The sequence below is a fragment of the Rhipicephalus sanguineus genome, chromosome 11, assembly GCF_013339695.2.
Source record: "Rhipicephalus sanguineus isolate Rsan-2018 chromosome 11, BIME_Rsan_1.4, whole genome shotgun sequence".
Lineage (NCBI taxonomy): Eukaryota > Metazoa > Arthropoda > Arachnida > Ixodida > Ixodidae > Rhipicephalus > Rhipicephalus sanguineus.
This window is the reverse complement of record NC_051186.1, coordinates 8,732,955-8,747,442: the sequence shown is the minus strand read 5'-3', so window position 1 is coordinate 8,747,442 and position 14,488 is coordinate 8,732,955. Positions and strand designations below refer to the sequence as shown.

The 14,488-nt window shown below is 44.8% G+C and overlaps 1 protein-coding gene across 1 annotated transcript in view; it reads left to right on the top strand.

Annotated features, from left to right (window-relative positions):
• Positions 1-14,488, top strand: part of LOC119374296 (alanine aminotransferase 1) — a 71,259-nt gene that overhangs the window by 13,514 nt on the left and 43,257 nt on the right. The window contains exon 7 of the mRNA XM_049410857.1: positions 11,863-11,928. Coding sequence (XP_049266814.1) covers positions 11,863-11,928 — 66 coding nt within the window. The remainder of the gene's footprint in view (positions 1-11,862; positions 11,929-14,488) is intronic.

Below are 14,488 nucleotides of genomic sequence, written 5' to 3'. Positions count from 1 at the left end.
GGTGGCAGAAAAAAGGCAAAATGGTTAGAGATTGAGGGACAGTTAAACAAGGAACAGATAGGTGTTTATGCGGTTACAGAAACACACCTTAGAGACTTGGAAGAGCCACCACACATTGAAAATTATGTTTGGGAAGGATGTAACAGGATCACATCAGAAAGGAGAGGTGGGGGGGTTGGAATGCTAATTCATAGCAGAACAAAATGGGAGAGAGTGAAACAAACGTGTTCAGAGCACATGTGGGTTTCGGGCACAGTAGGTGGAAAGAAAACGTGGCTAGGTGTAGCTTACTTGTGGACAGGCAATAACTGCAGAGAAAAGAATCTGGAGATAGTGAAATGCATAAGCACCGATATTAAAGAATTTAGTCATGATGCCGAGATAATCCTTCTAGGGGACATGAACGCTCACATTCATGACCTTGACGGATATTCAGACACCAATGGCAAGTTATTGCTAGATCTCTGCGAGCAACAAAGTCTTGAGATAGTTAACGTGGGGCCTAAGTGTGAGGGGCAGATCACGTGGGAAGTCAGAAACAGGCAATCGAGCATTGATTACTGTCTCATGACAGAAGGAATATATGACAAACTTAGAGAGATGAGAATAGACGAAGAAGGCATTAACAGCTTAGGTAGTGATCATAAACGCATAATATTACAAATGGGATATAAAACTGAAAATAAGAACATAGAATCAAAGTTTGGCAGCTCGTATCTAAATGACAAACAAATAACAAATATAGCCGCAAGAGTCGAGGAAAAAGTAGACGAACTACCAGGCAAAGACTGGAAGTATAGTGAGCTGCTACATGTAATCACGAAAGAAATGGAAATAGAGAAGAAAACTATTTGTTGGAAAGGAAAGAAAAAGCCAAAAAGTTGGTGGAACAAAGAAATCCGGGAAGCGATCGAGATGCGACGTCAGGCATCACGGGAGCACAGAAAGGCAAAAAAGGAGAAGCGGCCACAGGACGAAGTCAACCAAATATGGGAAATATATTTAGAGCAAAAATCCATTGTGCAGAAATTAGTCGAGGCAAAAATTAAAGGTGAAAGTGAACGCTGGATGACAGAGATTCGCGAAAAGAAGAAGGCCGCGCCTAGGATATTTTGGAGCCACCTAAAAGCGCTGGGTAGGAAGTCTGTCACAATGCAACAACATATGGTAGATGAAGGAGGAAATAAATTGGAAGGATATGAAGCGCTAGGTTACATCCGAAAGATAACAGCCGATTCGTTTAAAAAGGTCCCCCAGGGGATTCCCCCGGTGAGTAAAAGTACGCAAAGGAGTGCAACCGACGAAGATGTAGTACTAGAGAATTTCAATTGGAAGAAGGCCGAAGGAAAAATTCCTAAGCGCACTACTCCGGGCTTAGATGGGGTTCCCGTCAGCCTCATTAACGAACTCGGACATAACACTAAAGAAGCACTGCTGAAAGCCGTAGAAAAGTGCTTACAGGAGAGGGAAATACCGGACAGTTGGAGAAAAAGTAGAATGAACTTAATCTATAAAGGCAAGGGAGAAAAGGATAACATTCGCTCGTATAGACCGCTAACAATTACATCGGTGCTATACAGGTTGGCGATGCAGGCAGTAAAATTAAAAATAGAAGCGTGGGTAGAACAAAATGATATTTTGGGAGAACTTCAGAATGGATTTCGAATCGACAGGCGGTTAGACGATAATCTGTTTGTTCTTACCCAGTGTATAGAAATATCTAAAATAGAAAACAGGCCCTTATACGTAGCTTATCTAGATATCACCGGGGCGTATGACAACGTTAATCAGGAAATTTTGTGGGATATATTGAAGGAAGTGGGCATAGGTGACGACTGTGTACAGCTTTTGAGGGAAATATACCGAGGAAATACAGTTTGTATAGAATGGGAAGGAATAAGTAGCAAGGACAGCGTTGAAATTAGCAAGGGGCTGAGACAGGGATGCCCTTTGTCCCCGCTGTTATTCATGCTGTACATGGCGAGGATGGAAAAAGCGCTAGAAGGTAGCAAAATTGGATTTAATTTGTCACACAAACAGGTCGGAGCGATGGTTGAGCAGAAGCTTCCAGGTCTATTTTATGCTGATGATATTGTCTTATTTGCGGACAGTCAAGATGATATACAGCGACTGGCAGATATATGCGGAAGGGAGTGTGAGGCTCTAGGACTAGGATTTAGTGCAACAAAATGTGGATTGATGGTATTCAATGATCACGGAGACCATACGGTATTAATACAGGGCCAAAAAATACCGAGGGTAAGCGAGTACAAGTACCTCGGAGTATGGGTAAATGAGGGGGATAGATATATGGAGGTACAAGAGAAAGCATCGGTAGCAAAGGGAAAGAGGAATGCTGCAATTATGAAGCACAGAGCTTTATGGGGATACAATAGGTACGAGGTGCTTCGAGGGCTGTGGAAGGGTGTGATGGTTCCGGGGCTTACATTTGGGAACTCAGTGGTGTGCATGAAGTCAGAGGTGCAATCAGGAATGGATGTAAATCAAAGGACGGTGGGCCGCCTCGCGTTGGGCGCTCACGGGAAGACGACAAATGAGGCGGTAAAGGGTGATATGGGATGGACAGGCTTTGAAGTGAGGGAAGCGCAGAGCAAAATGAGATTCGAAGAGAGGCTGAGGAAAATGAGGGAGAGTAGATGGGCAGAGAAGGTTTTCAGGTATTTGTATAGAAAAAGCGTTGACACGCAGTGGAGAAAAAGAACTAGGAGGCTCACCAGTAAATATACGGCTGGCAGTGCGGGCGATATGGCAACAAGGAGCATTAAGCGGAAGGTCAGAGAGGCGGAGAGGACTTATTGGATGACAGCGATGGAAAAGAAGCCGGCTCTGAGTAACTACCGAAAAGGAAAAAACGAAATAAGGAGGGAAAGGTTTTACGATAATTCAAGGGGAAGCGCTTTACTGTTTGAAGCAAGGTCGGGCTGCCTTAGAACGCGTAGTTATAAAGCGAGATTTAGTAACGAAGAAGAACAATGTACATGCTGCGGGGGAACTAAGGAAACGATGGAACATGTACTGATTGAATGTGGCGATATTCACCCAGGTATACGTGTGGGCACGAGTCTACATGAAGCCTTGGGTTTTAGGGACAACAATGGAAAGCTGAACACGTCCGCGATAGAAATAAGTAAGAGACGGTTAGAGTATTGGTGGCAGAAAAGTAGAGATAAAGAACAAAAATAAATAATGGGGGAAAAATAAGGTCATTCTGCCTTAAGAGGCAGAGAGATGGACCGTGAATTTATATTTTTTGGTATAATAACATAGATTTAATCAATGTAGATAAGGTATTAGGCCAACATGAAACAAGGAAGCTTTTTTTCTTTCTTTTTTTTTTTTTTCTTCGAGCCTGGTGGCAGACATGTCACCGCCCCGTTTTAAAGGGGACGCTCATAGCATCCATCCATCCATCCGTCCATCGCGCGTCGGCGGCTCCTGCGCCTGCGGCTGCGTAGCATGGCGCTTTCTGCTGCGAATACAGTGTTCTTCGTTCCTTTTAACACACTCGACAGAACACTCGATCGGAAGAAGGAAATCTTAGCGGCAAATTACTGCCCGCAGAGAATCCTCAGCTGGTTGGGCACTACAAAATGACGAAGGTTTCACACGTATCTCACGGTCGTCTGCTAGCTTTCGCGACACAGTGTGCTTCACCAGCAAAGCGAAGTAGAAAAGTCACAATTAATATACTACGATACACCCAACTTGTCAGTTGAAAACAATCAGCTAAGGTTGACACGTTAGCTGCAAGGAATCGTCTCGTAAGGATGGCTGACGGCAATTTCGATCGCGATCAAGTCCGACTCGGATTCTTCTCTGCTACACGTGAACATTCGCTGGCGATAGCAGGGTGCTTTGAAGGGCCAGTTAGTACATCTTATTCTGTTGAAAACAATGCGAAGACGGGACGAAGGCTAAGGAACAGCGCTTGTGTTGTTTGTTATCCTTAGCCTTCATCCCGTTTTCGCGCTGTTTTCAACGCAGTGATTTTACTCGAAGTCGATCCAGTCAACTGCAATTCGCACCGCTCAGTCGTGGTCATATTTTATTATATTAGAGGCGCATCACACTCGGTATTATGCACCATCACGGACTTATGCGCCGTGGTAGTCGGATCGATCGGTGGCTACGATAATTCTCGCGAGCAGATATTTGACTCGGAACAGGTCGACAGTAATCGTAAATTCCCGTGTAACGCTGGTATTACACAAATACACTAATATTTCTTGCATACATTATGACACTAGTTTTTGCACATTGTTCGCTTTCACAAACAGGATGAATATTGCACACCCAGTGCTGCAGATATCAGCATAGGCCCCATACTCTCAGATCGGTTGTTTCGATGTTTCTGCAGTTCAGCTGTGGCTACTGCATTGTTGTATCTACATGAGCAAGTCTGTAGTTAACAGAGCATCGTTTATACGCAAATGTAGGGTGGAGTGGGGTCACTTTCACTGTTCTGCGTTTTCCAGCATGGCATCCGTATTTTCTAGATCACATGCCATGAACACAAGCCAGTCTGAATAGGATTCACTACTCATGCATTTTATCTGAAAGGTACTACTCACTTTACAAAAAAAGAAAACAAAAAAAACATTACAAATGCGCCTGGAGCTCGAATGTCATTTTAACAGAACGAAAGATAAGTGCAAAGAAACCGAACAGGGGTCATTAGTCAAGATCGACATCTCAATTAGATAATTTTATTAGTCTAGAATTGGGATTAGCTGAAATATTGCCTGAAAAAATCAAGTGCAAGGCACCTTTGTGAATATGGGCTTTTGTTTTTAACCGCAATGAACTAACAGTTTAAGGCGGGATGAGACTTCCTTTGGTAAAAAAAAATCAATTTTGAGATGTCAAAATTACCTGGTAGAACATTTCTTTATCTTTCAGAAAATATATCACATTTGGGTACTCGCCGTTTCAAAAAGAATTTTAGGTCATTTTTCTTTGACACATTGGCAGGTAATGCTCGCATACCCCTACGTTATTTCTGCGTTTTTTTCAAAAGAACATTTCTGTAGTTTCTGTACCTTTTTCTCGAGAACTAGTGGGCTTAGAAAACAAACATTTCCACGTGTTAAGTAATGGCATTTACGTAACTGGCACTAGAAGCAGTAGCCTATGCGCATTTGTATTTTTTAGTATAAAAAAGTCAGTCACAAGTGGCAATTTTCAGAAATCAACAAACGTAAGAAAACATAACAAATCTAGTTTTTGTTGTACGCTCACAATTTTAGTTCCACTTCTGTAAAGCGTTAGTATAGCTACCTTTATGCAAAATTGCAATGGTCTGCAGTTGGCAGGTCTTATTTAAAAAGTACATTAGTAGAAAAACAAGCACAAATAAAAAATACTAAACAATTTCAAACCCCTTTGAGCTCTAATGCAACCTGCGTCTACCTTGAGACACCTCGCAAATTTTATTCATAGCTTTCATTACCACTGCTGTACAGCCAAGCTTTGAAACTTACTTTCGATGTTTCACCCCACCTTAATGACTGAGAATATAATCTGAGTTTCACTATAAAAAATCCCACTGTTCCACAACTTACCCATCAACTTATCAAACATAAGTAATGTTCAAAACGCACAACGCACACATAAATGTAAACAAACGCTCAACAGAAGAGACACAATACGATTAGTCATAATACCAGTTCTTAAATCAGCAAAATACAGTCAAAAATGATAAACGGGCAGGGAAATACTCAAACAACTGCTTAATACAAACATATTAGTGAAAAACCCGATCTGTACTTCAACAGAAAATGTGATAGCCACTCCGACACAGCGGAATGAAGCATGTTTTCTGCCTACCCTGATGCTTCTCCCGTTGCATCATTACTCTTTGCAGTTCTAATTTACTCGCGCGTACACAAAGAACAGCGCAAACACGATAAAAGCAGCGCAGACGTCACCAAGACAAATTCGGGCACGAGGCACTAAAGCTGCGGAGGCCAAACCGGCACACGGCCTACACCTTGCGACAAGCGTCGCCGCCTACCGGCGAAAGTTGGAAGGCATCACCGGCCCTGCCACCTCCTCCCATAGGAAACCCCCTTCGCTCAGCACATTAGCCAGTATATTCTAGGCACTATATCGAAATGGTTCAAAGCATGGTTGACATCGTGAATAAACGCGCAAAATTCATTGTCCTTACAAAACGGTGCCTGCTCCAGTGGAACTGATATTTTTATTGCCACTTTGATCTTTGCATAGCAGAAATCTTCACAGAACTTGTTTTCTATGATAGCTTGGCTTGGTAGTAACGGGATCAATTGTGCGACATGCCTACATTATTCGGCAAGCGGTTACAACAGTCACAAAGCGCAAAAGAGAGAGAGAGAAAGGTTAAGTTAAAGGCAAGGAGGTTAACCAGAAGGAAGTTTTTCGGTTTGCTACCCTGCACTGGGAGAGGGTAAGGGGGGATAGAAAACACGAAGCGCAAGGAAACTTGATACAGATATTTGCAAACGCATGATCCAAATATGCAGAGGATAATAGCAGACAAAACGACAATTTATCCAATTATAACACTTATCCACAGTAAATGAAGTGTTTCATGGACACAAATACATTGCGAGCAGCTTTCCCATCATTCTGTATGGCATTCAAAGTGAGAACGCCGTAAAGGTTATGAGCCTTCTACTGTAGGCGTTTCTGGCAACCGGTAAATTGAACCAGTTATTCGCTGCAGCTGTTGCACAGCGCGCCGATAACGTAAAGGTGCTTAATGAGAGGAAGTTATCGTGTTGATTATTCCAGGTACAATATTAGCAACACTGAATGCGTGAACAGAGTCCAGTGAAAGTACGCGCATCTGTTGAAACAGTTGCTCTGCGATATCTCTCCTGTTTGAAAATATAATGACCCCCATTGCCCCATTTTGTAACTGGCTATTAAATATCTAATGCGTTGAATATGTACTGCCTCATGAATGCAGGCAGTTCTTCAAATGAATATGCACGAATGCGAAGTACAGGATGCCCAATACCTTTGTGCTGAAACATTCACGGGCTTTTGGTAACGTGTGGCAACCATATGCTAGCTTCGAATATGTCTTACCTTTACGCGACTGCCGTTCACAGCTGAATCAAACGAGGCTCCTAAATACATAAACGAGGCTACTCTCTGCAACAGTGCAGCCTCTAAAAGCAAGTTCAACCTCCCAAAATCGAGCTCGTTAAAGCCACATATTTAGTTAGTTTGTATGTATTAATATTTATAGTCGGATACAACTTTAGGATTCCGCGGCACTTCCTCATCAAAGGCGGATGCACACAAGCCTGCACCAATGAGCGCGCCCTCCGGAATGACGTCATGAGCCGGCCGGCCGGCACCCCCTCTCACCCCCTTCGGGGAACGTTGCCGAGTACATGAGCTGGAGTCGGGACTATTTCTTTAGTCTAGGAGATCTGCTGCCGCGCTTCGGTCTCTTGGGCGTCCCCTCTCTGGACTTCTTAAGTCGCATCCGACTCAGGCCCGTAGCCAGCAATTTTTATCGGGGGAGGCCCACTTGCTGAAAACCTAGACTATTTTAGAAGAACACCTATTTTCAATAATTAGTTTTGGTAAAAACACCCACTTTACCAAAATATCGGGGGGAGGGGGTCCCGGGACCCTAGCAACCCCCCCCCCTCCTGGCTATGGGCCTGATCCAACTACTATAGATGGTTTCGTATAAACCATGAATGAACTCTCTGTAGCTCCTTGTTAATTTCATTTTAGATCTGACTTAAGCTGCCACCAACAAAGATTAGTACCGTATCTTCCGTGTTCATTAAGGGTCCTGAGTATAATAAAGAACAGGGTAAATCGTTTGCATACAGTGAAAAAATTCAGGAGCCCTTCGCCTGTAGAGGAAATGGCGGAAAGCGAAGCATGGCGTGGGCGCGCCTGACCTACTGCTCTTCTTCCTATCTTTCTTTTTTGATTTTAGTTGTGAAATATTTGTAAGTGAGTCAAAGGCACCTTGACCGTTTCTATCCATCGACCAATCTAGCTTCCTACGTCTGGGTGCTCTCGTGGTCGCCTCCTTACCTTGATATATGCCAAAATTGTCACAGAAGGGCATGAGTTTATGACGAACAGGACTTGCAGGTCATGACATCAATAACGCGAGAAGCCTGTCAAGTATAGTATAATGAAACCATTTACCCTAGTCACGTGTGGTACATACCCGCGCACCGCGGGCCGTCGTAGGCGGGTATATGCCACAGGTGATTGACCCAAGAAATGTGAGGGAATTGGAAGTTTTAACGCGAAAGCGTTAGGGAACCTATGTCCCAGAAAATCTGGCGTCGGCGGCGTTGTCAGTCAGGGAAGAATCCCGGCGCATACGAAGAATAAACGTCAGGATTCGAGCAGGAATCAAACCCAGGCGTCTGAATAAAAATCAATTCAAGATAAACTCTCAATTCTACATGTCGAAGATGTGAAGACAAATCCAACGGAAACGCCCCAATATAATAAAGCGCTTAATTGAAAGTTAATTCCAAGGGTGCTTCTTGCTATGAAAAGGTTGGGACCGGTGTAATGTGGACTATTAACGTAGCAATGCTACCAACCTGGTCAGAAAGTGTAGCAGGGGAGGCACGTTAATTTTTTTTACTCAGACCCTCGCATGCATAACACTATTTGTTCTTATTAGAACAATACATCATGATATAATTTTAATAACAGCATCTGTATCCAAAAGAGTATCCGTGAAAACAATAATAACAAAAGCTATACATTTGTAAGAATGGCATAGGCTCATCAATCAGTAAGATTAATGGTTTTACAGCGGCGTTGAGGCTCTTGTTGAAAGAAGCAATTCATTGTCAGTCACAGTAGCATATTTGCTTAGTGATGATTCTTTAGTTACAGTGTGTTTCGATAGTTTCTCGTCTTATGCTGGTGGAAGGAAAATTATTATCTGAAGCAATTAGTACTAAAAGTGTATTCGGTTAGTGTATGCAACGGGTCGTCACGTATTGGTCTTCAGTGTGAGTAACATACAACTCTTGTGAAGCTTGGGAGCGCCTAAGTAGCGCTGCACTAAAGCGCATGTATTTCACATATGCCGTATTTCGTGGGCATTTGTTTGTTTTTCTGGGAGAAAAACAGCCAGGCAAATTCTAGCACGAAAAAAAAAAATGCCTCATTGATAGATTATCTGAAGCAGACTAAAATTATTTAAGTGACATGGTTGCGATTCAAGCAATAATTGAAATGTTAACCAAAGAACAAAATCAATTCTGGCCAAGCTAACTCACAGGATCCCTTATGCATACCCGTAACACGACTCGAAGGCGAAAGCCATCTTCCCATTTTTCTTCTCGATCGTAGTATTGATTCTCCCCCAGCCTTCCGAAAACTTTCTGCACCTCACGTGATTTTGCACGGCCTCCGGGATCGGAGGCATTGCAAGCTTTCTGCACCTTGCCTGCATTTGCATTGCCTGCGTGATCGGCCCATCTTTGACCAAGCGACGACGTCACGGTGTAACGTCATCGTGGGACGTCACAGTGACGTCGTAAATTTTTGCGTTCTGTGACGTGATATGGTGACGTCATCAGGCGACGATGATTTTGGTGATGACCGTCGGCATTACTAGAGTGTACTAGAATATTTTGAGTGGCGCAACCAAAGCCGCCGCACCATGCAAACCGGTGTCCCCTCTTTTGAAGAAAGTAGCGGCGGCGCTGGCGTCGTATAATCTTGAAGACGGCCGGGGACGCGACACGCGTAAGGAACGCGCGCGTCTACCCTTTTGCCCGGCCGCGCCGAGGAAAGTTGGCATGTGCCGACTCGCCTGCGTTCGCGTCTGCGAGTTGCGCCGCGCATCAGTGACCAAAAAAAAAAAAAAGGAACAGCGTTTAAATCACTGCTACGCGCTCGGGTACAAGACTGTGTACGCCCGCATGAACCAAGGCCGCAAGATATCGCTTTTTAAAGCTCCAAATTAGTTTGTCTCGATGCGCGGAGAAAGCGTCGATAAAGAGCGACAAATTGTGTGTGGGAAAGAAATTTCTGCCGACTTGACAAGCACCTCGGTGCCGATTGCGCTGTGTGTGAATTTGAGCCTCACTTCATCAAGAGAGATTACACGTGCATGCAACTAACGGAGCGGAAGTTCGAGTGCCGAGAGGAAAGCCGTCTATTCGACCTGACGCGGTGTCGACAATTTTACCGAATGCACAGTCATATCTCTCCAAGTAAACACCGGCACCGCGGCCTCGGACGAAACGGCGCCAGCTTGCGTCTGACGATCACAGTGAAAGGAAACGACGTCACCCAACGAATGTTCAACAGTCGCTACTGCGAACGAAGGCGGTGAAAGGGGGGTGTGGTCGTGGGCTTTGCTCCTGAGCAAGCCGCCTCCTAGTTATTTTAAAAAAAGCGCACAAACGGGACATGAAAGGTACCACACTACCGCACAAACGGGACACGCATGTCCCGTTTATGCGCTGTTTTAGAATAACTGAGTGTACGTGCTAACAAGCCCGCCTAGCCACTGTATTGAAGTTCAAGCCGCCTTTGTTGACGACCTGCACAATTTCACCGTTCCATTGACGTCGTGGGCAGTGCGTGAATTCCCTGAGCTTAACGGTGTATACGTTGCGTGCAAGTTGAAGCTATGCTTAGAGAAAATTTCAAGAAACGGCAGGCTAACAACAGCGTTTTCTAGAACTGCATTATTGTCGCGCTTTACCACAGCACGACAATGTACAATCATCTTGCGCGTCGTAAAAAAATGAAAAATAAAAAAAACAGCAGTTCTGTGTACGAATACAACCGATGAGTGAAGTTCCGTAGACATGGAACGCGACCGACCACGTATGTACAGGTCGGTCCACTGTTAAAGGGAACACTCAAATGAGCCCCCTTCATTTTGCTGGCCCCCTCATTCCAAGTGGATGTGGAAACGTTGTTCGTTCAAGGTACTGGTCTGTCAAAGGGAGTCGGAACTGTCAACCACCAGTAGTCTTATGTAAATCTAAGCCACTGTACTGTTGCAAGAGAGCGATATCCTGACATGCCCTGAACGCAATTGTTCCCTTTAACAGTGGACCGACCTGTACGTTTTGAAACTGTTTATTTGCGCTGCGCGCCTTGTTGCGCGACGCACGCCGTGTTTTTCTTTTTTCTTGCGCCGCGCGCGGCGTTTCACTTGTCTTTTTGCGCCGGCGCCGCATCTAGAGCTTCGACGGCGGGTTGCGGGCCTAAGAAGCGTCGCTCCAAAAAAAAAAAAAAAAATCCAGTCTGCCAGGGGCTCGCACGGCGCATATTTGTTATATCCGGCACGTTAATGTAGTTCAGTTGCGATGGAGCGTCCATTTCTACGTCCTTTTTGTTTTATCTCACCGGCTCTGAAACGCACCGGCAAGCAGCCGCCTGCAATGCCGGGGGACCCTTTCAAGAGTAGTCGACTGCAGCGCCGCCGCTATTTTCTACACAAAATGGGCCGCTCCACGGCAGCCGGTTGCGCCACTCAAAATATTCTAGTACAGTCTAGCATTACTCATGCTGACGCTGACCATCGCTTTCCGCGTCTGATGAGGCATCTGAGGCTTCGCCTTAAAAATGCTCGTTGTAAGTGCACGCAAGGACCGCTAGTATTCATTAGCACCCTTTTTAATAACTCTTCGTTTATTTATATCTCGGTAAAAATTATCTCAAACGTTCCATATATTGTAGTAGATGTTAATCCAGTGGAATTAGTTGTTCTCGTTTTCCTAGCATGTAGCATAAAGCGTGTGCCCTGTACTGCTAGACTGTGCCCTCTGTCACTAGGCCTGTGGCCCGTACTGCTTTGGCTAAAAAGCGTCTGTGATTTTTGCGTCACAGGTGGCTTTGGACTGTATGGTCAAACCTCCACTTCCAGGAGACGCTTCGTATGAAACGTTTGCTAAGGTGGGTTTTATGCTTTCCTCAAAAGACATACAAAGATACTGCCGAAGAGTGGTTGCATTGGGAACGTCGCGAGACTGAACGTTTCGAAAAATGGTGTAGTCTTTGTCAGTGCACCAACTACCTTCCTTAGCAGCATTTTTATATTCGCCTGACTCACTCTCCCCCAAAATCAAAATATTGGACGAGAAAGGCAAGCTCTTGCGCGAGCATGGGAAAGGAAAGAAGCGAAAGGAGTGAGCTATTGAGGTAGATTGAGCGAGGCAGAGATGATGTTGTAACAAACTTCGAATCGTCATTGGATTGCAAGCAACGTCCATAACAGTGCGCAGAACTGGAAAGGACGACGACAGAGACAGAGTGCAAAGAGTGATGACTACATTGTTGACTACATTTCTATCTTTGTCGTCGTCCTTTCCAGTTTTGCGCGCTGTTGCATACGTTGCAAACAACCGACTAGCCGAGCAAGCAACCGTTCTTGGTAAGGAAGGAACAAGAAAAGGTGTGTGAGGTTGGCGAGAGAGGTCCGAAGCAGCTTTGCTGTAAAACGCTGACAGAGGTTCAAGAATGACCGTGCGTTGTCCAGCCTACACCGTGAGCTTTCATTTACTCCATCGCTTCATCAGAGAAGACAACTAGGCCAAAGTAGAAACCACAACTATTGTCTTTATTCAATCTTCATTGTTTCTCGCCTAATCGTTCTCTCGATACTCCCGGAAAGCAGATCATTCATTGATAACATGTTTCATAAAGCTTTATAGGTCACGGTGCACAACAGCCAAATAACGTGATACTTTGTTTTTAAGGCGATAGCCTTAAAGTCTAGGTTTCAATCTTGCGGTAAAGAAAATGCGATCCGAAAAAGCAAAGCAAGTTCCTCCGCAAGTGAAAGGTGTACAACTGCGGAACATTGATTCGCCTGTCTTTTCCTTGTGTTTATCTTGCGTTTATGAACTCTTTGCTGTTCTTTTGTGTTCTTTTCATGTGTTTATCTGCTTCTTTCTGTTCTTTTCTAATGTTTTCGTGTGATTATGTGATATTTTATATCCTTTTTTGTTATTTTCTTGCGATTATCTGGTTTGTCTTGTGAATACTTATTTTCTCTTCTAGGGTAAAAAAAACCGCAGATCCCACAGATCCCACGAACCGTGGGGAACGATGCGAAGCATGCGCGGGACGGTGACTGTGGCGTAATTTTTCACATTGAGCGAAACATCACGGAATGACGCTAGAGAAATGTTGCAGTAGTATACGCACACTCATGTGTTGAAGAGTTGCATATGTATTACATAACCAGCTGTTTACAGTTGCGTAACGATGCCAACAGCAACATAGGTGTTACTAACACTAGATGCGGTAAGCTGATATGTAGTGCCTATATTCTTCAATACTGGATAGCGCGAATCCGAACAAGACAAAGAAGGAATACAGATGCGCAGGACAGGCGTTACTCGCAACTAAGCTTCATCCAGGAATGTTTTCCTAGGTATATACAAAGCCGAGCGGCACGCGCAGGCGCACTGCACGTTTCTTACAGTCACAGTTGCAGTTGTTACAGTTATGCTTATACTTGTCCGTTATGACGGAGAACCCGTATGCACGAATCCGTGTTCATGTGTGGAAGGCATTCTTGACAGTTCTTGAACAAGGTCATCATCACCGTGATCAGTGACCCCAGCAGCTGGACCGGACTTGTTATCCGGATCCTTTCATAATCGCGGCTACGAGGGGCCTAAGTGCAGTGAAGTGCGAGCTATAATACAGCTGGTAGAAATCCTGGATGCCTCTTACAATGAAAATATCTATGATGCCTTCTGCCTTGGACGTGGCAGCGAGGTCTTTTGATGCTCCGTCCACATCCAAGCCGTCTTGCATGCAGTATAAGGACCAGGCGTTGTTGGGTCTTGAGAAAGCAATGTTGAAGTCACCGGTAATGATGAGAGGCCTAGGTCTCTTCGCAGGTTTATTGTAGCAAGCATTGATCCCGGTTTTTGCGTGAATCCACGTGGTTCACGTAGCGGACCACGTGGACGAGAGTATGGTAGTTGAGCGTCTTCCAGGGCTGTTCTGTCTTCAGTTTCCCCACTTTCTTTGCGTCCGCCGCGGTGGTGTAGCAGTTACGGTGCTCGGATGCTGATCCAAAGCTAGCGGGTTCGATCCCGGCTGCGGCGGTCGAATTTCGATGCAGGCAAAATGCTAGATGCCCGTGTACTGTGCCATGTGGGTACACGTTAAAGAATACCAGATGGACAAAATTTCCGGAGCCCTTCGCTACGGCGTCTCTCATATACACATCGTGGTTTTGGGACGTAAAAGCCCAACAATTATTATTATCACTTTCCTTGCGTGTAAGTATGTGTGTGTTCGCGGTTACTGTGTTGGTTTAGACTCTGTATCACCTGTGGCACATACCCGCAAAACATGAACTCTGGTATGCGGGTATGTGCCCCACGTGACTGGGAGAAAGGGTTTCATGACGTACGCGACAGGTATTTTGCGTTATTCATGGCGTGACCAGTGGATCGTGTTCGTCATACACTGATCCCCTGCTATGCCAATTTTG